The 25,304-nt window shown below is 37.4% G+C and overlaps 1 protein-coding gene across 2 annotated transcripts in view; it reads left to right on the forward strand.

The window, feature by feature from the left end:
* Positions 1 to 25,304, forward strand: part of egln1b (egl-9 family hypoxia inducible factor 1b) — a 39,749-nt gene that overhangs the window by 11,647 nt on the left and 2,798 nt on the right. Inside the window, exons 2-6 of one of the 2 annotated variants that reach the window (XM_089124890.1) lie at positions 2,617 to 2,779; positions 2,955 to 3,084; positions 9,616 to 10,104; positions 11,049 to 12,072; positions 14,621 to 14,919. In XM_089124890.1, the coding sequence (XP_088981016.1) occupies positions 11,371 to 12,072; positions 14,621 to 14,830 (912 nt within the window). In that variant the 5' untranslated portion in view covers positions 2,617 to 2,779; positions 2,955 to 3,084; positions 9,616 to 10,104; positions 11,049 to 11,370 and the 3' untranslated portion in view covers positions 14,831 to 14,919. Of the gene's footprint in view, positions 1 to 2,616; positions 2,780 to 2,954; positions 3,085 to 9,615; positions 10,105 to 11,048; positions 12,073 to 14,620; positions 14,920 to 22,316; positions 22,437 to 25,304 lie in introns of those variants that run through there. The other variant, XM_039673669.2, reaches the window with a different exon arrangement.

Here is a 25,304-nt window from a genome sequence, read left to right on the forward strand (position 1 = left end):
ATGTCTGAATGAATATGTACTCAAGGATATATTCATCCATCTAATACCATATGAAATGTAATCCGTCTCCCAGGAGTGGATGAAGAGATAATTAGTACTTCTCTCACTCCCTACTGCTGTCTTTCCATCCATTGACGATTCTCTGTGTATTTCTCTCTTTTTTTCATCACTGCACTTATTGAGAAGTGAAATCTTATATTTGATTTGGTTTCCATGGCAGCTCCTGGTGGGGTGTCAATACTGCAAGAGACTGATATGAGCGAATATCATGTTTGTGTGTGTGAGTGTGTGCATGTGAGTGAGAGAGACAGGCAGTGTGCTTGGGGATAGACGGAAAGGTGTGAGCGTGATCAAATTAGCACACTAGCACTTCTTCCAGTCCTCTGGAGAAAGAAGAGAACAGGTGTAGCTAAAAATCTAGCTTTAGCTTTGCAGAAACAAAAGAAAGAGAGTCAATTGTCTGATGATGTTTTTGAGTTGTGTTTGAGGTGTGCTTAGTGCTTTATTTAAGCAATAACATGTGAGGCTGCATGTGATTTGTGTGAATAAATCTCATAAAAATGAAGCAAAATGTCTGGGTGAAAATCAAAAGAAATATATATTTTAAAAAAGATCACTTAGATAATGCCATCTGACATTTACCCCCATAAAATATCATTATTACAGTTTTAATGCAAATAATAATATATTTACATTTACATAAATTTACCCCTAAACTATGATGGTGTGGTTTTTACCAAATTTACCGTGATTTAATTTTACAGTAAGATCCCCTTACCGCAATTTAGTTTTACAGTATGATGCCCTTACTGCAATTTCCTTTTAATTACATATTTTTCTGGACAGGATTGTTTTCATTACTGTATAATGGGAATATGGGGAAAAAATGTTGTCATGAAAATAATAGTGCTAAGAAATCTTACTAATAATAATAGTTCTTTTGGATTACAGTGCCTGCAATAAGAATTTCACAAGAATAATTTGTATTATTAATATAAATTAAGTACATTTAAATGTATATAATATACTTTTACGTAAAATGATGTAAGTTATAGTTATATGAGGCTCATTCTGTGCATGTTGGGAAGGATTTCTTTAATGTGTGATTGTGTTTGTTGGCTTCCACTCCTCATAGAGTCAGAGTGCATTTCAGTTCTTCATGAGTGAAGAAACTGCACTAGTCATCCAAGAAGAAAGTGGAGGAATGAACCTGACAGAGAAGATTTCTTTATGCACATGAACATGTTGGATGGTGGTTGCAATCGCGGATGGACGAATGGGTGAACAGACCAACTCATGCAGTTTCACAGAATGTTAAAGACTATAGCATGAAATCTACATTACCAACTAAGAGGCTGACAAAGTACAACATGTCTGTTCACTATAGGTTAGCTCAAAAACTCATTTCCATCTTAAATGATGCATGACCATATAGGATTCAAAATGCAAGTATTATATAAAACATTCAGTGTATGTAAGAATACTTTTAGTAAAGCTATATATTAACTGCCAGTGCTAGATCGACTTGCATTAGAAATGAGTCATAGACAAATGCAGAGAGAGACAAGGTCAATGGATGTTAGGTTCAGCATCCAGTCCATTTAAGATGCAAGATGATGACTTGCAGTACAGAAGACAGTGCAGCTGTGAACCATGTCTGCATTTAAGCCTCTGTTAAGGAGATATCACCATGGCATGGACACGCCGAAACTTTTCTCACGCCATCCTGTAGGCGATCCCTGAACCTCACTGAACCAGTCACTTGTTATTCAGACTTTAATGTATTGTGATTGTGAATATGTTATGCTGAGATTTCTCCAATACCATTATGCATGTGATAACTGCGCCTGTAGCTCTTCCTCCACACCACTAGATGTCACCATCCCGTGAGTAATGGTTGGGTCAGCTTGCTCTCTAGTTTCCTAAAAATAAAAGTTAACCAAGTAAGTTTTGTTTATGTAGGCCTATATGACATGGAACAGTGTTTTTTATACTTTATAGTAATGGATGTCAGCGTCACGAAAAGCCAAATTTAACAAGAGGTATAGCATTCTCTGTAGGTATACTTCCTGTTTTTCATATAATTTTATTTAACTTATAACGCACTGAAGCTACAAACTAAACCCTTTGTTTCTCACTTATCGATCCCTGAAAGAAAATTAAGGTATAACAGCAGCAACAGAAAGAACCAGACACAAAACTAAATTAAATTAAATTAAATAACAAGAAAAAAAATTATTACATTATAATTTGATAATTAGACCATTATAATTATAAAATGATTTGTATATGACTGTATATATACATATCATGTATATAAATTATTCATTAAATTAGCCTGTATATGAGAATTATTATTTAAGCTTTCTTGAATTGTCTTAATTTCTCAACAATCTCACTTTATTTAAATTGCATGCAAACTCAGTATATCATAAAACATCAGGGATTCAGGATCACATTGAAAACCCATTATTAAGCAGAATGTGAGTGTTGCTTTGTTAATGGCTAGTTTATGTTTTAGTTATCGCCATGTGTTTTTCCTTTCAACTGAACAAAAGACTTATTGAAATATAGGCAAATTAAAATACTTGTCTGATTTACTTTTTTCCAATACAGAGACTGGAAGAAGGAAGGAAGGATTTGGATCTTTGTTCCTACTGTATAATGTCATCAGCCAATCAGTGTTGTCATGATGTCACCCATCAGCAAAGATGGCATGGCAGATTCAAACAATGTACTTCCAATCAGCCAAGCAAGTGCCATTGAGATGAAGGCAAGGGTATGCTAACAGTTAACATTCTCTTCCTGGTCTTATAGACCATGTATTGTTTCAAGAGACAGGGCATGTATGAATGATCGCCGTACAATGTGTCTGTCTCTGTATTTTATTCATAGAGTGATATTCGAAGATGTCTACCTCTCTCACACACCATCTCTGTTACTTTCTAATTCAGAAAGCACAAACTGCTGCTCAAGAAAGGAGAGCTAATGACTAGCCTCAGCAGAGAAGCACATGGTGGGGGAGCTGTCAATCAAAATCTTTCATCTGCTGTATGTGGCAACAATTAACGCCTACAAGATAAGGTACACACGCGTTAGACTTCCCCTTCTGCCTCATTTAATAGACAATGCTTATGTTTATTCCATCCGGGTGCACAAAGTGATGCGAAACACAAGGAAATGTAGAAAAAGTGTTGGTCAGGGGAATGTAAGTGTATTGCATGCTCTGGAAAACGTGCCAGCATTAGTTTGAACGAGACAGACTTTGCTTTTTTCCCTCTGTTTTAAGGGGAACGTAGAAGGCCATTTATGCTGGAGGAAATCTTTTATTTAAATTAGAAAGACAAGTTGGAGGAAGTAATTTGGGATGTTTAACTGCTTTTTTTTAGTCCAATTTAAGATCACTCTTGCTTTGCTTCACTAGCCACATGCAAAGCCGCGAGAAGGAGCTTTTAAGGCTTCTACAGCTTTTAAGCGTGGCCATAGGTGCTGAGTTGTCCTTTGGGTAATATGAATATGTGTGTTTGTGTGAATGCATTCAACTAAGCAGAAAATTACAGATTCAGACCCAAATGTTGTTCAAAGCTGTCCTACTAATATTTTAGCATTCTAGGTCATTCTAGTCCACTGCATCTCCATTTAGGGTTGGTTGGCATAATATTCTTTTATGCCAGTCAATCAGTGATGCATTTATTTATTCAAAATTGCATTAAAAATAATATTTTGACATATAACATTGCATTAAAAATGTAATTTATTCCTGTGATGGCAAAGCTGAATTTTCAGCAGTCATTATTCCAGTCTTCAGTGTCACATGACCCTTCAGAAATCATTCTAATTTGCTGATTTGCTGCTCAGTATACATATATTATTATTATTATCATCAATGTTGAACATGTTGTTAATATGTTTGTTGATACCGTGATTCTTTGATCCTACATAACTCTATATAGGTATACATTACATGTAGATATGAGTAATAAAATATGTGCAGTGCGTGATTCGTTCCTCTTAATCTATTCTATGTGCCAACCAACACTAAAGCCAATGTGCCAAGCATCTAAACTCACACTCTTCTAAAGACTTTAGTTAGGCAACATGATTTATCATGTGCTTCCAAGTATTATTCCACTGTCTCTGCCAATTTACAGTTCCTCCATCATACTATACACACTGACACACAAGCAGTAATGGGACCTTGCGTGAGACTGAGACATGTAATATGCATTTGACCTCCTGTCTGCGGAGTTACTGAAGCAACGAAGCTGCCTAGGCTACCTGACAAACACACACACAAACAAACATATGTTGCTTAACAAACTACCTGATGATAAGGGAACTGCTCACTGTTCCCACAGATGCTGGCCAACGATCTCCATACTGACAAGTGATTCACACATGCGAGTTTGCCAAACCAAGTTCTGACAGGTGTTAAAATACACCCGTGGACGTGCACGATCGCACAGAGCTGTTCAGGCCGCTGGCAGAGAAGAAATGACTGATTGCATATGTGTTTCTGCATTGCACTTTTCTGGCTGCAAGAGAATTTAGCGCGGACGCCGTCTTCCGCCCAATAAAGTGCTGTCACTTCTCTACAGTCATCAGGCTCTGCTGCTTCCTGTTAAGGGATTCTCGTTCACACGCTCAGTTGTCACATCAGCATCAGAAATGTCAAGTAGAAAGAATGAAATCTTGTGACAGGCCACGCAAACGGTCTCGACTGAAATCTGCGATCACGGATGCAAAGTCCCTGTGAGAAAGTTACAACCATGTAGACATCTGATTACCCACAGTTCAAGACATCCAAAGGTCATGGATGTGTCAAAGGTTTTGTGTGTGTCAGAGATAAAGAGAAATAAAGGGCCCTATCATACACCCGGCGTAAAAAAACGAACGTTTTTTGCTTTCAGCCTGACGCGATTATGATTTTCACATCATGCGCCATGGTGTTTAAATAACTAATGCATTTGCTTCCATTTGTGCACCACATTGTTGGCACGTTGCTATTTTGAGGCAACTGAAATAGACTGGCCATTGACCAATCTGGTCTAAAATCAATTATGCAGTTTTTAATTATTATTTAAAGAGCTTGTTACCTAAAGGTGGGTCCACAACGCGCGTACACTGTGTCCCGTAGATGGTCTGCTTGCAAGCTTTAACCTTGCGCACGAGCAGATCCCTTTCTTTACCAGATCCGCTACCAAATTACAGCATGTAAATAGCTCAAGTGCAACTGGCTTTTAAAGGAAATTGGAGATGAGTCTCCATGGCAAAGATTCAACAAGGTGCGGGAAACATTCCTGATAGAAACTGGTAGATTTGTGCCTGAAGATTTGTGCAGATTTGTACTTAAAGCTACACTGTGTAACTCTTTTAGTTTATTCTTAGCTAAAAACACTTAGTTCTTTCAAAAATATATGTGCTCATTAATGTATATTTACTTCGTTCAAGTAATAAAGTATTCTCGTGAGTGTATAATATGCCATTGAAAATACATACGGGTAAGGGGTTCTAATGTCGGTCGCCATGTCGCCCCTCCATCTTGAAAGTACATTAGCCAAAGAGGGACATACCCGTTAATTCAAGCTTCGCCTTTCGCGTTTACTTTTGAGTTAACACTCATGGACGATGTCGAACTGGAAGCCATGTTAATCTTGGACTACATTGGTAGGAGTTAAAACGAAATCGGAATTGAGAGGAACAGAAACTAATATTCACTGGATTGGTTATGTACCTTTTCACCGCTAGATGGGGGTAAAAATCACACAGTGTAGCTTTAATCTTGTGAGGCACAAAACTAAAAATAGCCATATTCATTTAAATACTGCTCAAATATTGCTAATATAAATAATACACAAAAAAAAGGCTCATCTAGCTTGAAGATCAACTTAACCCATAAAATGCAGATGCTCTATAGGCAGAGAGAGCTGAAAATGTGTCAGATTTTAAGGCCCGAGGTTCAGAGTGCTTCTTGGACAGGAATAGGCATGAATATTTACAGCTGCCAAGAAAAAAAACATTCAATATAAGCCTTTTTGTCCTTGTCAATGGCAATAGTGAAACATTTAAAAAGCAATGTGTAGATGTGGTGGGTAATTGGCCTCTAAAAAGCTTTTTACCAAAAACCTATTAATTCAGGGCAGTGGCATCCCGATTGGGGTCAGTGTGTGTAAAATTACAATAAAATCCTGCCATTTTATTTGTTAGCGCTGTTGTGCCACAAGGACAGTTCAAATCCCAGATGCCTTGAAAAGATCTCATCTAGTATAAAGACTAACTGCCAAGGCCAAGTGTACAAGTGCAACCAGGCAAAAAGTGACACATCATGAATCAGGTGATGGGTGATAATCTCCACAAACATTACATGGGAGGAAAACATCCACAAGCTATTAAGTGGGTTGGGGGGTGAGGGGGTCTTACAGCGGTCTGGTCGTGGCCTGGAGGGATACAATATGTTTGGGATGGAGGGTGACTTTCTGTTCATGATGACATGCTGTTCTATGTAGGAGTGACAGATGTAGGCTGTGCTGCTGCGCCTCAGGAAGAGTGCTGGCACAGTCACAAAACAAGAGGTCAAGAGGTCATATTAGTAAAAGAATGTCCAGCAGGTGGCGGTACAAGTACATTCTGTCAGTATTTACTGACCCCTGTGTTGCAACAAAAAAAATGAGATATTTTAGGTGAACTATCCCTTAAAAACTGTGAAAAAATGTACAGACCCGTTTAAAGACTTTAACATTGTTACAATTTTTTTTTGAAATCATAAATCCTGTAAATATGTGTCAGTGTTTCCAGAAAGTAAAAGTCCAGGTTCAGAAAGTAAACGAGAAAGACTACACGTCGAATATGTGACGTCACCGAATAACACATTTTCCCTCCACAAATCACGGTGCGATAATTTAAGGAATTAGGTTGAGATGCCTGTGTGTTTTGTACCCAAATGTCACCATTCAAACAATGGTTTGTTTAGCGGGATCCGTGTGCTAGTGTTGGTGACGTATATCAAACACGTCGAAAGGATGAAGAGTTGTAGTCCAGACACAAAGTCTAACCGTATGAAAATTCTACCCGCTAAATTGTAGGATTCAATTACACGAAAAATTTTATGAAAAATTCACAGACAACATATGTTCACATTCATTGCAGAATTCAAACGGGATTAGAAAATAATTGTTTTCTCTCATTCACTTGCATTGACGATTTTTCAACCTAGAGGTCCAGCAGGGTTTGCGGAAGGGGCGGGACTTACCAGCTCTATTAGGAAGGTTGAAAAACTACATAGTGTTACTTTAAAGTCACTTGTTTTTAAACCGCGATACTTAAAAACGGATACCAACGATAGCTGTCATGAAGTAATTACTTATTGAAGTTCCTACAGGGGAGTGTGCAGTTATATATATATATATATAGGCTATATATGTGTAATATGAAAATAATATGAAATATAAGCAGTGTTTAGTTTAGTATACTGAAAGAATAAGCCACTCATGTTGTAAAGAAACTGGCTCTGCTTATTTTATTTTTTGACTGCTTGAAGCTACTTCAAAAACATATCTGTCACAATATCTGTAGGGTACCTTTGAAGATGATGCATGTGGAAGGCTGAATGTTACAAATGCTTTATGATAGTTTAGTCTGCAGTGACCTCTAGTGGAGGGAGACAGAAGTCAAGTCCTCACCTGGACCCAGAGGATCCGCTTACACTAATTACGGTTAGTAATTATTACTTATTACATTTAAAAATATCTTAAAATAGAATACAGTTCTTTATTTTTTATTTTACAATATTACTGTTTTTACCATATTTCTGACCAATATTTACTGACCCCAAACTTTTGAACAGTATGGTAAATAATATATATGAGTCAAATATATTTTATTTACCATACTGTTCAAAAATGAGGCTAAATAGCCACAGCTGAGTCATATAAGGCTAATAAAATCTCTCAACAATGTCAGATCTTGTCAAAAGATACAAAAAAAAAAAAGAAACACAAATACAAATGTCCTATTCAATGTTGTATGGTGCTAAGCAGCACATAATATTTAAAAAATAATGTTTGATCTTCACATACTTTTTTGTTTTTTGTTTGCTTTGGTATGGCAAACTAATTTGGTAATGCATACAGGCATGCGTTAACAGACAAACAAGAAAATCAAGAAAAATAGGCCTATAGTTTTCATCAAACATAATGCATCATACTCAAATCAAATAACCTGACACACAGTGTCTGTGTGTGTGTGTGTGTGTGTGCGCGCATGTGAGAGTGTGTTAAACAGGACACCTGCTTTAAGCGACAGCCAAGAATATCAAAACTTGGTCTTGGGGAAGAAACTTTGCCCTGTTTCTTACCAGCTGTTGATCTTTGACTAAGGGAACTGAGAAGTGCTCCAAACATCAAAAGACAAGTCACTCACTGGCTGAAAAACATCCCTTATTGCAGTTAAGTCTAACTGGAAACAATGTGAATGTAAGGGCAGGAATTTATTTGGTATGCAGCATGAGGAGGAAAGAAACAGCCCCCCTCTCTCTCTCTCTCTCTCTCTCTCTCTCTCTCTCTCTCTCTCTCTCTGTGTGTGTGTGTGTGTGTGTTTATCAAAGTCAGGTCAACACCACTATTGTTTTCAAGACAATAGATCAAGGGTGGATGTTCACTGGTACTGCTGACTTTATATGGGTCAAGGTGTGCAACGGTTAACCTGTTTACTGAAGGCTGCAGCGTTAAACCTCATTTATATATTTGGAAAAGTAAAGTAAAAAGCTTAGGTGACGCCCAATCAGATCTGGTTAATCTGATCAAACACAGTACACTTTACATTAACATAAACAGTAAAAAGAGAATTTGCTATTTAAAAAAAAATGGTTTTCTGGTATCCATATCCCACAAAAATACAGGAATCTATTGCTCATCTCTCTAGCTGTCACTAAGAAAGTTCTCTAAAACTGGAAGAGAAATCTTGCCACATCAATCACTGGACAAATTTCATTTCAGAATACATTTTAATGGAGAAACACAATGCACATGGAAGGAAGCAAATATCAGCCTTTGAAGACACCTGGTCCCCATTTTTGACATTTCTTAATACCTCACAAACATAACCAGAAACGGTGTATACCTCCCCCTCCTGTTACTTAAATTCAAATAAGTATGTATATATAATATGTATGTAATGTATGTGTGTGTTTATATATATATATATTTTTTTTTTCTTTTCTTTTTTTTCTTTCTTTCTTATATATTTTTTTCTTTTCCCCCTGCAGCAATCACCTACATACACATAGGCGTACACAATCCACATTCATGCATAATTATCTTAAGAACATAGAAAAAGAATTTGCTCAAGTTTTTGGTGTTATCGTCGTCGTCCCCCCCTATTTGTTGTTTGTCCGTTATCTCATGTCTTACGTGGTGCCATAATCTCCCCTCCATGTACCTAAGGTCTCAACAAAACGGGTTGAATGGTTATGCACTGTATATAAATGTACTATTTGTACTGTAAAACATTGTGTAAAAACATTATTCACTCTCTGCCTTTGCATGTCTTGGTCAGAAAATTATGCACATTGAAGCAGAGTTATGAACTTATGATTCCTTTTTCCTTTTCCTTTGCCAGGCCACAGCTCAACACACAGTCCTGTCAAAAACAGAACATCCTCCTGAGGTATAGGGCGAGGGAAAGATGTATAGAAGATGAAGGAAGGGGCAATGGCCTCAGGCTTGGGATAGCCCTCCATAGGGACAGCGATGAGAACTGGTCCTGGATGTGGGCCCACCCTGAGCTCTGTATGACTGAAGTATCCAGGGCTGAGATGCAGTCTGCATAAGAGAGAGATAATCACAAACATGCACACTGAGACTGTAAATAAACATGTCCTGTGTGCGTATCGGAGCTCGGTGGGGCAGTTAGGCCAACAATGCCCTCTGTGAGAAATTGTACTCCAAACATCAGCCATGCCAAAACTAGACAGTCATGGCCGTCGCTTCACCCCTGAACCCAGCGAGGACAAAAGAATATCAGTCATGAAAGGCTTGAGTGTTATCCAAATGCTCCACAAAAAGATTGTGACGACACTTACAATGTGTTTTTCCGTCTGTAATTGAGGTAAGGGCACTGTCATCATGACAAGTTTCTCCTTACATAAGCAACATTGGCATGTACCTGTTACATAAAATCATAAATAAATGGTGTGCTCTAAATCCACATCATAAACCAACCCAAGATTTGAAGGTGGATTTTATTTAGGCTATAACAATAATATTGTTAGTTGAGTATGTCAACATCAGTGAGGAAGTAGAAGATCATTCTAGTTTTATCTAAGACACTGGAAAGCTAATCTTTATTGCTTTCATGAGAATAAAATTAATTGGATAATGGAAATAACTTTGCATACTTATGCTACACGATTGGAATGCAAACCTAGATTTCATTTGGACTTTGCTTTATGATATCACATCAGTGAGTAAAGAAACTACAGAGTGATTGGCTTTTATGGCCGCATTGTAAAAGATTTTACTTGAAGGAAACCAACCATGTAGGCTATAATACAGTTTCATAAAGATTTAAGGTATAAAGTAAAGGTAGCCTACGTCCTTTTCCATTGAAAAGCAGTTCTGGTAGTTTTCTTTTATTTTCAATATTGTATTATATTATGTTCCTAATTTATTTTAAAGTAGACTTTTCTTCCTTTGTTTTGGTTTATTTACCACTTTAAATCGCCATTGTGTTGTGCTAGGCGTAGGCTACATTTTTATAAAATATAAAATCTATTTGCTTGTCTCACTCTGTAGATACACTAAAGTCGCCGTAATAATTCGCAAATAGTTTAGATTAGTTTAAACCTACAATTAGACCCAGATCTACATTTTTAGTTGTCATAATAAAAGTTTGAAGTGTTGTTAGTTTATTTGTTTATTTACTTTATTGACTTTCTATGCAAATTGGGAGTTTATTTATTCGTTTGTGTTTATTTTCTTCGTCTAACACGCACGTTTTTTTGGGGCGATTATATATTTACTTGTGTTCATTTTCATTCTGCCCTCATGAAGTTGTGAGAACGAAGCACATGTGATTCATGCCCACAGTGTTGTCTATCCTGTCTCTACTGCGCATGCTCACATGGTTGACGTGCGCTGAGCGCTGAAGAAAAGGAACAGCAGGCGCCATGCGCTTCCATCAAACTTACGGCTCGCGCTGAGACTTCACAAGTGTCAAACCATAGATGTCGCGGGAATGTGAGAGCGTCACGTTGCCCTCCGTGAACTGTAATGAAATTGGCAGCGGGGGCGCAGGGACAATTTCGCTTGTGGATACTTGTAGAGAAGTTACAGGCTGATACTGTAATACTGTAATACAGCACAGCTCTGAAACATGGAGGGAAACTCAAGGGAAAGCGACAGTCTGGAGCGAGAGCGACAGTACTGCGAGCTGTGCGGGAAAATGGAGAACCTAATGAAGTGTGGACGGTGTCGTAGCTCCTTCTACTGCAGCAAAGAGCACCAGAGACAGGACTGGAAGAAGCACAAACGGGTGTGTAAGGGGGCCGAGAAGCAACAGAAGCCGCCGCCGCCGCCGGCTGAAGAGCCCAGCGCCGAACAGTGCAACACTCCAGAGTCGAACTCTTCTCAGAGTGACTCTACTCTTACGTCACCCGGCGAAAGAATGTCAGATTTTATCAAGTCCGCCACTGGCTCTGACAGCAAACCGACCGCGGACTGCTCGAAACCCAACGGACAGACGCGGTCGACCCCTCAGAAACTGGCCACGGACTATATCGTGCCCTGCATGAACAAGCACGGGATCTGTGTGGTTGACAACTTCCTAGGTGACGAGGTCGGACACAGTATTCTGGAGGACGTGCAGGCGCTTTACCTGACCGGCGGATTTACGGACGGGCAGCTGGTCAGTCAGAGGAGCGACTCGTCTAAGGACATTCGGGGGGATAAGATCACCTGGGTGGAGGGGAAGGAGGCCGGCTGTGAGAGAATAGCGTTTCTCATGAGCCGCATGGACGATCTGATCCGACACTGTAACGGGAAACTGGACAACTACAAGATCAATGGAAGGACGAAAGTAAGTAGAGCTGTCATTAGAGAACTGTGATGTCTGATACTTGCACTAAGAAATTTTGTGCTAATTAAAAAAGTTTGATACAATACAAATCAGAGATTTGAGAAATATCTTTAAAATGAAAAATATACGGCTAGATACGGACTCTATATAACGGCTGTTTTTATTCTACAATTTCCAAAAGGTAAAGCCTACCATATCAGGCCTGCTGCTAGGCTTGCCGTATTAACCGACCAATCAGATTTATGCCTAACTTGTGTCACATGACCAGCCACACAACCGCTGCAGGTAACCAGATGCGCACCATTAACATGCAAAAAAAAAAAAATTCTAATCTTTCTATTATACAGTATTACTGTCACTATACTGGATTTTCCACCGTCGATACCTTTAAAACAATCAATATGAGTAAAATATATACCTCCATTCATTTTTTTTTATATCATAAACACATGTCTTTGAGACTTTATATCATGCAATCATGCAATTCTGACTTTATAACTCACAATTGCAAGTTTTTATCCCACAATTCTGACTTAATAACTCACAATTCTTTGAAAAAAAAAATAAATTCGCAATTATGAGAAGAAAAGTCGAATTGTTAGATTAAAAAGTCGCAATTAATTTTTCAGGTTTTATATTTTCAGGGATTTACAGTTAGTTATCTAATAGTATTTAGCTATACAGTTAGGTACAGAGTACAGACATTTAATAAAGTAGCCAAATGTAAAATAACTGCATAGTCTTCACTGTATAAATTAAATATAGATGGATCCTTATTAAAGTCATACTTTAGACATAACCAACAATGTTTATAGGATGCTCACCAAGACGGACATTTTGACATATTTTTGTGTGAAATTGTCCGTTCAAGTAGCCTGATGTTGTTATACTTAGATTCTAGTCAGAATGTAAATCTGATACTGCTCCATTGGGCTGTGAATGTGATTATGGGGCGTTTCAACCGAACCAGGATAGAAAATGCCTCTGCACTCAATTGGATAGACATTCAACCAATCAGAGCAACGGAGTAAGTGACGTATGTTCTTCATTCATTCTTCTTTCTGACCGACAAATGCCTTGATCACGGGACTCTGTTCCTCTTTTAAAATAAGTGCAATAAGCCACGAAAAAGAAGTCAATTTGTCTCTCGCGAGCTGTTTGAGAGGTGGCTTTATGTGTGCGCCACTTATATAGATCAGTGGTGTACTCGCTTTTTGTGTGTAGATATCTTCTATAACCGGCGCGATGGTGGAATCTTCACGTTTCATAAACAAAGTTCGAGAGGAGCATGTTCAAATAATCAATCCAACCAACTTGTCATCTAACAATACCAAAGCATTACTCTATCAGCATGAGAGGAAGCATATTCACTCTGTCAACTCGCCTAACATTCCTTGACAGTGTTCAGCATCCCTCCACCACCCCGAATCCTCACGCTTTGCTTGTTCGTTACGGGAATACGAGGGGAGTAAGTGTGAACTCGTCGAATCTCAATTCTCCAGCGGTGACGTGGCTGATTACATAACTGTTGATTATCTGTGTCCATCATCGTATAAAGCCCGCCCTGGCAATTTGATTGGCCCGACCATTTCTGAATCGAGCATGATTACTCCTCAATGGAGCGAGTCCAGATTGAACTTCCCAACCAAAAAAATGTTGTGGGCGGGGTTTGGTCTGGCATCCAGGCTACCGTTCAAGCACAAGAAGACGTAAAAGCTTAATTCAGTATCCACCTGCTGGGATACCCATCTTTCTGGGTTATCTTTAAGTGCAATAAGCCACGAAAAAGGAAGTCAATTTAGCTCTCGCGAACTGTTTGAGAGGTGGCTTTATGTGTACGCCACTTATACGGATCATGCTTTTTGTGTGCGAAACCTGTGGGAATGATTAAAATTATGCACTATTCAATCGGAGCGAATGAAACAAGTGAGTGAGAAAAGGCGGGTGTGTGTCAATTTTAGAAAGAGTGAGAACGTGCAGCTGGTATCGGTGAATTCGATATTGCAGAAAAGGAATATCGATACCGTTTTCAATATTTCAGTGTCGATACATATCGAAATATCAATATTTTTGACAACACTATTATTCAGTTTTGGTGTAAATTAACTAGTTAATTAGTAAACAAAGTCATGCCGATAAGTGGAAAGGGAAAGCAGAAAATTATCAGGTCATTTTAAAGGCCATGAAATTCATAAATTTCAAAGCCAATTTCTTTATAGTTGCGCTCATCTCTACTTTGTCTATTGCAATAGCTATGAAATTATTATTTTATTATCTTGTAATGTCATGGAAATTAATTAGTCAAAATGTTTGGGAGCATATGTTTGGGGGATCAAGTGAAAGCCCCAATTAACACTATAGCACATTTTTTATGGATTAGGTTAAAACTCAGATCAGATTTGTAGCAAACATAAAAAACAAAACAATTCTGAACTAAACACATTAAAGACTCTGAATATATGCACCATCAGGTCTCTCCCCCAGATTCAATTGTTCATGAATTTTCTATCCCCGCAAAAATGTCAGGCTGACCGTTTTTTTTAAACAGGAGCTTCCTTTGGGGCCACAGACTGTTACTGATAGTGCCTTTGTGAGTTATCCACGACCAGCATGGCTCTCATATTTCCCCAGGTCAGGGAAACGCCTGCGACCACCAGCTGCTATCAGGCGTACCCAACGCATGCCATGCACAATGTTTGGACAAACCTCCAACCTCTCAGGGTTTAGGGAAGCCATCACCTTTTCCATCTTGCTGTAAACACATGCATACTTATTGTGACTTTCAGGAAATTTGTAACACAATTAGCTTATGGCACAATTGCAAGAGTACGATTATGTAAGGTCATGTACAAGACAAGTTGTATGTCTCGTTTTTATGTCACACTATGATTAATCTTTTGGATTTCAAGCTCTTCAGGTCTTTTGGTCTCTTATTCAAAGACCGCAGTACTTCACTAACTGAGCCTGGGGTAGTATTCGTTCCCTTTTTTATTTTTTAGATTCACTCACTGCACGACACAGCAAGCCGTCACAGGGATGCTTTCCGATCAGTCGCGTACTCCATTATCAGACGGTCAATAAAAACCACAGTGTTATGAAAGAGAAACATTAATGCTTAACATTTCTTTAAACGTAAACGTTTCCATGGCTAAAGGTAAAATACTGTAAATAGCTTAAAAATGTACTTTATTAATTTGTGCTCAAAGGCTGTGCACAGGATGTTGTAGTGTTAATATCAGAAGGCTTGATGGGAGGTGATAGCTCTTCCTGCGACTGCATAGTTTTTTTAATGTCATTGTGAGTGTTGCAGATGTACAGCTGGACAATTCAGGATGCTCAGCAGGTTTATGAAAGAATCAGCCGAAGGGAAAGAGTCTGTTACATAAAACACAATGAACGGATAATATGTTTGTTTTATATTGATATTAAACTATGAAGAAGCTTTGTGGTTGTTAAATGTTGGAGGATCAGAGGCAGAGTGTATATCTGGACTTCAGTGAGGCTGTAGATTGTGGAAGGGAAGGAGATAAGTAAAGAAAGAAGTGAGAATAGGAACAAAAGGTAATGTTTATTATGAAGTAGATTTGGATGCATTAAAATAGCATTGAATAAGATTATTGTGAATCTTCTTAAAGGGATAGGCCTAGTTCACCCAAAATGGAAATCCGTGCAAGTTAATAAGCAGAAAAAAAAAAAGTTTGTTGTGGTAATCTTTAATCAAATTCTGAACATTTGCACACATGCATGTATATTTAAGAAAAAAATATTATTTATATATAAAATATTTCTATTTAATATAAATTATATATAAATCTAAATACAGTATATACATGAAAATATTTCTTAAATATATACAAGCATGTGTGTGTATTTATATATATATATATATATATATAATATAATTATACACAGTGCACCCATATATATTATGTAAACAAACTTTTTGTTTTTGATGCGATTAATCGTTTGACAGCCCTAATATTTATTTATTTTTACTACTAAAATAAAGTTTAGTTTTTGTCATTTTTATTGTCGTATTTTTATGTAAAAAAAACAAAACAAAACGTTTATTGTTTAATATTATTTTCGTAATGTATCATAAGATTCCCTTTATCCATTCCATGGTCCTTGCATTGCCTTCAGCAGCAACGTTCTCTCTTGAATCCTGTTTCATGGCAAAAAACAACAACATTATACCCGAGTTGTGAATGTAGAGTCTGTGTTAATACAATGAAAAACACAACTGTTTCACACAAAACAATGGCAGGAGTTGTCTTCACGCAAAAACAAGCATACTAAGCGACCAATCAGTGTAGTCCAATTCACAAACCAATGACACTTATGATCTGGTTCTTTTTAGTGAATCAAAAAAAAAAACATACAGCATGACCAGTGTAGCTTCTGAAATAAATGACTCTTACATGCCAGATATTTTTCTAATGAGTAATTCAGCAAGATGGGAGTCTTAAAACCCTCTATAATTTACTACAGAATCTAAATCGAATCAGATCCGATTACTGAATCAAGAGCTTGTGAATCTGAACACAAATCGAATCAGAAAATATCTTTCTTTCCCCTCAAGCTTTTTGTGTGGTGTATCATTTGATTTTTCATTGGCTTTTGGGGTTTGCCTCCTCCTCCTCAGAAACCTTCTAAGTGTCAGGGTGAAGAGAATGTCTGCAGCAGTAAAACTCAATGAATTGCCAAGTAGTCATGTTTACATTACGTGACCAGAGATGCTGGCACTGGATCAGAATGGGCTGTTTTTGAGCGTATTTGTTAGAGCATTGCATTCCCTTTGGAAAGTCCCACCTCACTAGGAAGGATGTATAATATTTCTTTGCTTCTGCATCGATGTTTAGTTACGTGATTTTTTTTGTTTTCGTACCCTTATGTCAGGAAACCTTGCGTGCAACCAACAGGAGACTTGGGTTGTTTTTTGAAGGCAGAAAGCTGATGTGTAAAACACCTGTAGACTTCATAATGAACATTAATGAAGCATGCTTTTTTTGTGTGCATATTTTAAGTTTATATTGTACATGCATTTGATGTTTTTGTGTGTGTGCTGTTAGTTGCATGTTGTGCCTATTTTTCACCAGCAAAAGCTTATATGCATGACTTATCTCTTGGACATGTTGTGCGCTGTCACTGCTTTTTCCTCAACGTGTTTATTAATGGTGCAGTGTGGTGTCAGTCTGCCAGGGTGTCAGTGCTGGAACAGCATTGCAGCTGCACGCTCTGCACGTAGCTGGACTATTAGAACTGTCTGTCTGGCTAAAGTCCAGCAGCTGAGGTTTATATCAGCTCTGCATTGCTCACTGGAACAGATGCAGTATCACATAAAGGAGAAAGGACATGTTGTAAACCCAAGAGGGCCTCTTACAGGAAAATCCCTGAATCCAGGAAAGCAAATTATTGTAATGGAGATCTGTTGGAGTAAATAATGACAGGCATGATTAACATATTAAGGGAATATTTTCTAATTGGAAATCATTGAAGACTTTATGCATGCTGCAAATCAGTTCATAGGTGCAAATGTGCATTTTAACTTACATTTTTAATAATGTTTTATAGCAAAATATGCATCTCGAAATGTTATGCTAGTTAGATAAAACAGCATCGATTTAAACTTAGTAGCTCAGTGTTTATCTAAAAATAACGTGTATTATAATTTTACCTTGACATGGAATAGTGTGTGTGGGGAATAAAATGCATAAATGTCACATTATCCTTCAGAAATCATTCTAATATGCTGATTTGGTGCTCAAGAAACATTTATTATTATTAATGTTGAACACATTTGTGCTGCATAATATTTTTCTGGTAACCATGCTAAAAAAAATTAGGATTCTGTTGGAAAAAAAAAATCTGATTTTTCAGGATTAATAATAGAAAGTTAATAGAGCATTTATTTGAAATGTAAAATCTTTTTTTAACATTATATACGAATTTACTGCCGCTTTTAAGCAAATTTGTGCATCTTTGCTGAATAAAAGCATTCATTTCTTTAAAAAAATCTTACTGGCCTTCAAAAATTTTGAATGGTAGAGTACTACATGTTAACAAAACATTCTGTCAACATATTCTGTTACACAAATGAAAGTCCTACAGGTTTAGAATGACATGGATTTTGCGGTGTTTGTCATGTGATCTGTATATGTTTTGCACTGTATCTCCTTTTTGATGACAACATGAACCAAACTCTGAATTTTTCTAGTAATGTTTAACAAAGCAATTGCCGCATCAATGCAAATTACTACTTCTACTGCTACTACTACTACAAAAAAAACTTTCAATAATATTGGCTAAAGCAATCAAAAACATTCTGCTTTTGTCATGAATATTGACAATCTAATAAATTTAAAGACGAAATGCGCAGCTGCACATCCAGGTGTGTCTGAGCACACTGAAGCTCTGATTGTAATGCTCTCTGTGTTGTGGGACTATGGCATCCCCTCAATCTCCTTTACCCTCCTCCCAGTCATGGATCTTTGCAGGTGATGATGGGAGAGTGGCGGCATCCTGACGCAAAAGCTGCTTCGTGATGTTGATGCGTGCCGTCCACACTCACCCGGTTGTTTTCTCATCCCATCATGCCCTGCTCTGACGCTGTTGGCTCTCACACCCACCCCCACCTGAACAATTGAAGCGCCGTTGAGCGATTTCCCCCTTATCTGCTCCGGCTCATTCACGTCGGGGGCTCGCAGATTGCGTCAATGCCCTCAGCTCGCTTTTTTGTCCTGGCTTGTCTTTCTTTCCTTCTTCATTCCTTTCTTCCCTTCACCTTTATTTACGTTGTCCTTCGCTTTTGCACCTGCCACCCGGGAAAACGTTTCAGTTGAAATGTTGTCACATGTATTGTGATCTGTCGTGTATTGCGTGCCATCGCAGGCTGCAGAGCTTGGACTTGGCTGGAAAGGCCCCAATTAAACGAGCCGAGGTGCGAACGAAGGTTATAATTGAAAACTGTGGGTGGGCGAAGACCAAAATCTTCTATCACGCTATGAATACATTTATTTCACAAACAATAACGATATATTCTACTACAATATGGTATTTTTTGCTTTAAATAATGTTTTGTGATATTTTCTTTTTTTATACCATTCAATTACATGTACATTTATTTTTAATAAAGTTACAAAAGCTATTCAGTCAAGAGCAATGAGATTGTTTTGATCTCAGCAGTCACATTAGGCTGCTGTCACTTTAAAGGGATACTCCACTTTTTTTGGAAATAGGCTCATTTTACAACTCCCCCAGAGTTGTAACAGTTCAGTTTTGACGTTTTCGAATGAATTCAGACGATTTTCTGATATTTATTTCTTCAGAATATCTGAAGAATAGACCGTTTCTGGTCTCATTGACTACCATAGTATATATTTTTTCCTACTATGGAAGTCAATGAGAGCAGAAACTGTCTGGTTACTGATATTCTTCTAAATATCAGAACATCAGCTGAATTCAATCGAAAACTGTAAACCTCAACTGTTTAACTCTGGGGGAGTTGTAAAATGAGCCTATTTCCAAAAAAAGTGGAGTATCCCTTTAAGACCGAATGCACAGATCTAATATACTGATACATATGTGCTTTCTTTCTCAACTCCGTTTACGTTTCTTTAGACATAAACAACCATGTTTACAAGGATACTCGCAAAGATGGGCATTTTGACACATAATTGTGTTTATTTGTTCATTCAATCCCAACAAGGTGGCAAAAAGAACTCAGTTCAGTACTCAGCACACTTTATGTGCACACATTTCAGGTGTGTGCGCTCAGAAACTGTCTCTTAGACAGGGCGTGTATTAGGGGTGGGAATCTCCAGGCACCTCACGATTTGATTGGATTACGATTCAGAAGGCTGCAACACAAAAACAAAATAAAGATTTTATAAAAGGGCTTAATTTCGCCTTTTTAACAGTAAAATGAAAACAATAGTCATTGTCTTTGAGACGGGTCCCTAGTTTGACCTTTTCGTGACTCCTGAATTCCCCATCTTCCACTTGAAGTGAGTGATTTATAGTCAACCACATCCCAGCACCGCTAAGGGTTTTGTTGCTTGGAAAAAAGGTCCTCATGTACAGTAATTTTAGATTTGTTCCCATCATGTGTTGCTTTCCTCAGCTTCTTTTCTCCTGGAATGATGACGCTCATTCACTGGAAATCTAATATCAAATTATAGGCCACAGGAAGCTGGAGAGGAGAGATGTTAAGGGGGGACACGCACTGCTGTTAGCGGCTCTTTGTTTTTGGGTCTAACGGTTCAGATTTCCACTGTTCAATTTACATCACGGTTCTGTACTCACAGTTTCAGTAAATACTTGTTTTGTTGCTTTTCAGGAGGTACAGTTTGGATATAATAAAAAACTTTAAGTTTCATAATAGGGATGCACCGATCCACATTTTTTCACTTACGATCCGATCCCGATACCTGACTTTGGATATCGGCCGATACCGATACTTTTCCGATACCAGAGCTGTGTTTGCTTTAACATTATTTATCATTATTGTTGATTTTTATTGATGCTGAAATAAACTCCTCTCTACAAGCAAGGATGATGTGTACATATGTATGTCAATATATATATATATATATATATATATATATATATATATATATATATAAGCACAAATGCTCACCTTGCTCTGTTATGTGATGCGCATTCGTGACTCTCCTGTTCGAACTCGTTTATAAAAATGAACAAATGAATCCAAAAAAGATTTGTTCGTTTTGATGAACGAGTTTTCATCAAAAATCTTAATTTCTTTTCGACTGAAGAAAGAAAGACATGGACATCTTGGATGACATGGGGGTGAGAGAATAATCAGCAAAAGTTTTTTTTAAAAGTGAACTCCTCCTTTAAATGCTGACATGGCATAAAACAAGTAAATAAAAATATTGATATTATCAAAAGTATTGTATGACATGACTGAACTACACTACGTATACACACCAAACTATACAGTTTTTTTTTTCAGTTTTGTTTTTCATGGGAACCATTTCACCTCTAGTATGTGCAAGTAAGGCAAAGAATGTTTGAAGAGTTGTTTTTCGGCCATACAAACCCCCTCCCTCCCTGCCTTCCTCAGACAGGCCTAACACACACACACACATGCTGAGAGTCAGTGGAAAACACGCTGATGTCGTATCCCTGGGGAGGACGTCTCGGTCCCTTTGACATTATGTTGTAGGGTTAGGGTTAGAGGGTTAAGTCAAGGCCTAAAAACTCCCTGCTGGGCTAGTGCTGCTTATAAATAGAGTGTTAGGTAACAGACTATCAGTGAAGTGATCAGATTCAAAAGCCTACGTGCAGAAGTGGGTGAAAAAGAAGCTGAGTTCCCGGAGGGGATCGATATCAGAGAGATGTTCTGACTGCTTTTTTTTTTTCATTTCACAGAAACATGGCTCACAGTATTAGCCCAAAGGTTTCTGATATTTAAGTGTTTGTTGGATGCTTGTTTGAAGCATTTTGTTAATGATTTAAAGTTGATCGTTGCCATTAGTCATGGTTTTGTTTAAAGTTTGACGTGTTTTTTTACTTATTATATTTAAATAACGTTTTTAGTTATTTTTAAACTTCTAATTATAAGGAAGCACATGTTGTTTGCTCCAGAAATGTAAAACCGAGTCATATGCAGGTCACTTGGACTGAGTTTTTGACTCATTCTCTCCTTTGTAACACTGTCCTGATCGCTCCTAACGGATGTGTCCTGTCCATGTGCACAAATACGTTTACACTGCTATTTTATTCTTTGTGATTAATTAACACTTTCCATGTAAACTCGGTGACCAAAATAAAAGGGGCAAAGGAAGAGCAGCAGGAAAGGAAAAACCTCAGCAAAGGAAAATCTCCAGCAATGGCTTCATTGTTCCCTCAGCCTCATAACCCAGATTCAACAAGATTAAATGATACAATCATCACAGGGCTGAGAATTTCACAGTTATCACCTTATTTTTTCACTTTGATTCCTGTAGTTGTGCGCTGTGGTATCGTACAGTATCTGAATGGAATTCAGCGGCCTGAACTCCATTAGACAAATATGAAGAATATATCTTGATCATATTTCACTTCAAAAGCAAAAATTAAATAATGTTGTACATGTTCTTTTGCATAAGCCATTTTTTAGGACCCTTGAACCCCGACCCTCCACCTTACCCTTAATCTCTGTGAAAGGTCTCTCATCAACACGTTCGTTTGATTGGCTATTTTGTCAAGTTAATAAAACACCTCGTTTTTCCTTCCAGGCAATGGTGGCGTGTTACCCTGGCGATGGGACAGGATATGTACGGCATGTGGATAACCCTAACGGAGATGGCAGATGTGTCACATGCATATATTACCTGAATAAAGACTGGGATGCCAAGGTAAGAGTTTTTTACCCCTTTGAACTTTGATCTTGTATATGTTGTGTAGCATGTAAAAATGTATGAGATTGTTTAAGCTCTTCTCTGTTTGTTTAGGTATCTTATCTTATCTAGACTGCTTAAACTTGCATCTGAGCTGGCATTTAATTCAATGGAAGTTCAAAACCAACCTCGTGCAGAGAGTTAGCTGTTGGTACTTTACATAAATAGGCCACACAAGAGACTGTTTATGTGCTGTTATTAGAGGTCTACTTGAACAGTGAAACTTTGGTTTATGTTGGGTTTTGTATAATAGAAAAATAAATGTAAGAAAATATTTAGTGTTTAAGTTTTACGTATTTGTACATTATACTGCAAATAAATGGAAATAAATGTATTTCTAATCAGTTGACCATGTGGGCATCACACAAAAACATAGAGAAATGACTCCTCCTTTTCTTTCTTTTTTTTGGGGTGAATAAGAAACACAGTGTAGCCCGACTTCTGAAACAAAATACCTCCCTAAGCCGATTTTCTTTGTTCTTTTTTTGGGGGGTGAATCAAAACCAAACCGTGCAACCAGTGTCAGCCTATTCCTGAAACAAATAACTTTTATGAGCTGGTTCTTTTTTGGTAAATCAATCGGTAGAGTAATTTATGTAATCTGATTACTGATACTACTTTTCTAGTGGTAAAGTTACGCATTACTTTAAATTTGCAGCAAAATATCTGAGTTACTTTTTCAAATAAGTAACTCAAGTACCATTTTTTTCATTGACACCTCTTCTGTCCCAATGTTGAAAGAAATCAGGAGTAAGCGTAGAGGCGTTGTGTATGACGTGTAAACATTATGCTTCTTGTAGTTCTAAACTAAATGAGAATGCATTTACTAATCTTACTTGCACAAAAATTCTTTATTATTCAAACTCAGAATATTACACAAAGCAATAATTAAATTATTAATTAAATATGTTTAATTACACAAATCTACTTTATGTTTTTAATCTTACTTTATTAACCAAAGTATTTGCTGCTGACCTTCGATGATCCAATTCAACCATAGGAATAAGCAAAAATAACTTTAGACATTACATACATTTTTTTATTTTTTATTGTTGAAGTAAGAGTTTTGAACTTTCCTGCATTCTATTACTCTGCAATCCAGCTCAAAGGTTTGTTTGACTTTCACCCTCTACTGTACAGGTGTGAATTTGCACTTCCTTCAGCTTTGGCTTGTTGAATTACTTTTTAGTGTGAAATGGTCAAAAGTATAACTTTTCCATTTTTTGTTATTAAAACAAGCAAGCCCAGTTGAGGAGTAATGCAACACTACTTTCCATAAAAAGTAACTAATTAATGCATTTAGGCTATGTATAATGCGTTTCCTAAAAATGTATCTAGCTATGTATTCACAGCTTCACAAAATGTGTCTGAATCGGGCTACACAAGCGAATCTTTCGGACCAGTTATTTACAGTGAATCTGAAATGGACATAATGACCAGCGTTGACTGATACCAAAAACAAATGACTGGTTCTTGAGTCCCAAAATATATATAATCTATAATCCCGTATATATATATATATATATATATATATATATATACACGTTTCTCTGATATGAATAAAAACTGTTGTCAAATGTATTTGAATGGGTTGTTATTGCTGCTTCCATAGGCACCATTGTGTATTTTACAAACTATAAATGTATCGTTTTGCTATAAATTATATGTATTTCAATGTCTGAAACCTAAAATAAACAATATGTGGTTTAAAACACCGAACAGTTGTGATATAGCCAATGACAAGCGCTGAGCGAAAATATCTAGTCTAAAATGAGAATATTACGAAAATACCCTCCCAGGTTTCACCGTAGACATCGTCTGATGCCAAATTAGTTGGCATCACCCAATCTAATCAAAATTGGAATCGAATTTGGAAATCTGTATAGATATAGATAGTAAAATGTCGGTCGGCCTCCATTCTTATGGTTATGTTAAACAGTTACTGTTGAAGGTCCATGGGCGTTTTCTGTGACCGCAGGCCTAGCATTTTCCACTGCTGACTCTACCACCATCCGTCACCTTCCAGCTGTTAAAACCAGAGCGGTTCTGCTCTAGAACATTCCGCCCGGCCATGGAAACCATCTAGAGTTGATTCTTGCATGAAGTGAATGTTAAAGAGAGAGTTGGAGAGTTTCACAGGCAACATACAGGGATCGTGGAAGGAAAAGAGGGATGTATTGTTTAGTCTACATTAAACACTCAAGGGCATGTTGCTCTTTATCTAGATGCTGTTTAAGGTTGAACTCACTCTTTGCTTGAGGCTCGTAAGAATGCAGGACAGTCTGCAAACGAACCCCGTTTTCTTCCAGTCATCGGTTTCTTTATCAGTGTTGTGATGTAAGGATAGGTCACGTCTCACACACATACAACCCTGATATTTTCCATCCTCCTCAAGCTGCACAGGATGTCAGTAATACATGGTATGAATTCTAGCGCTCTCTCTCTCATATCTCACCCTGAAGAAAATAGCCGTCTCACGCAACCTGTTGTCTTGGCTTATGTAAAAGCCACAGTTGTGTCAGATTTTTTTCTTTAAGCTAAATTTAGCAACAGGTTGTCCTGGGGCAGGAAAAAGTCATTCCCTCCCAGAGTTTTCCCACAACAGTCTGTTATGTGTAAATGAAATTTGAAATCCAAATTCGTAATTGAATTTTAATGTTTTCTCACCAAGGCTTTAATTTGAGCAAAATATAGTAAAAACAACAACAACAACAAAAAAAAACTAATATTGTTTAATAACTAATATTTTAAAGTGTTGTATTTGAATATGTTTTAAAATATAATTATATAATTCCTGTGTGTGTTTTTATATATATATATATATAT

This window comes from Pimephales promelas, chromosome 21 (assembly GCF_988280905.1).
Source record: "Pimephales promelas chromosome 21, fPimPro1.hap1.1, whole genome shotgun sequence".
NCBI lineage: Eukaryota > Metazoa > Chordata > Actinopteri > Cypriniformes > Leuciscidae > Pimephales > Pimephales promelas.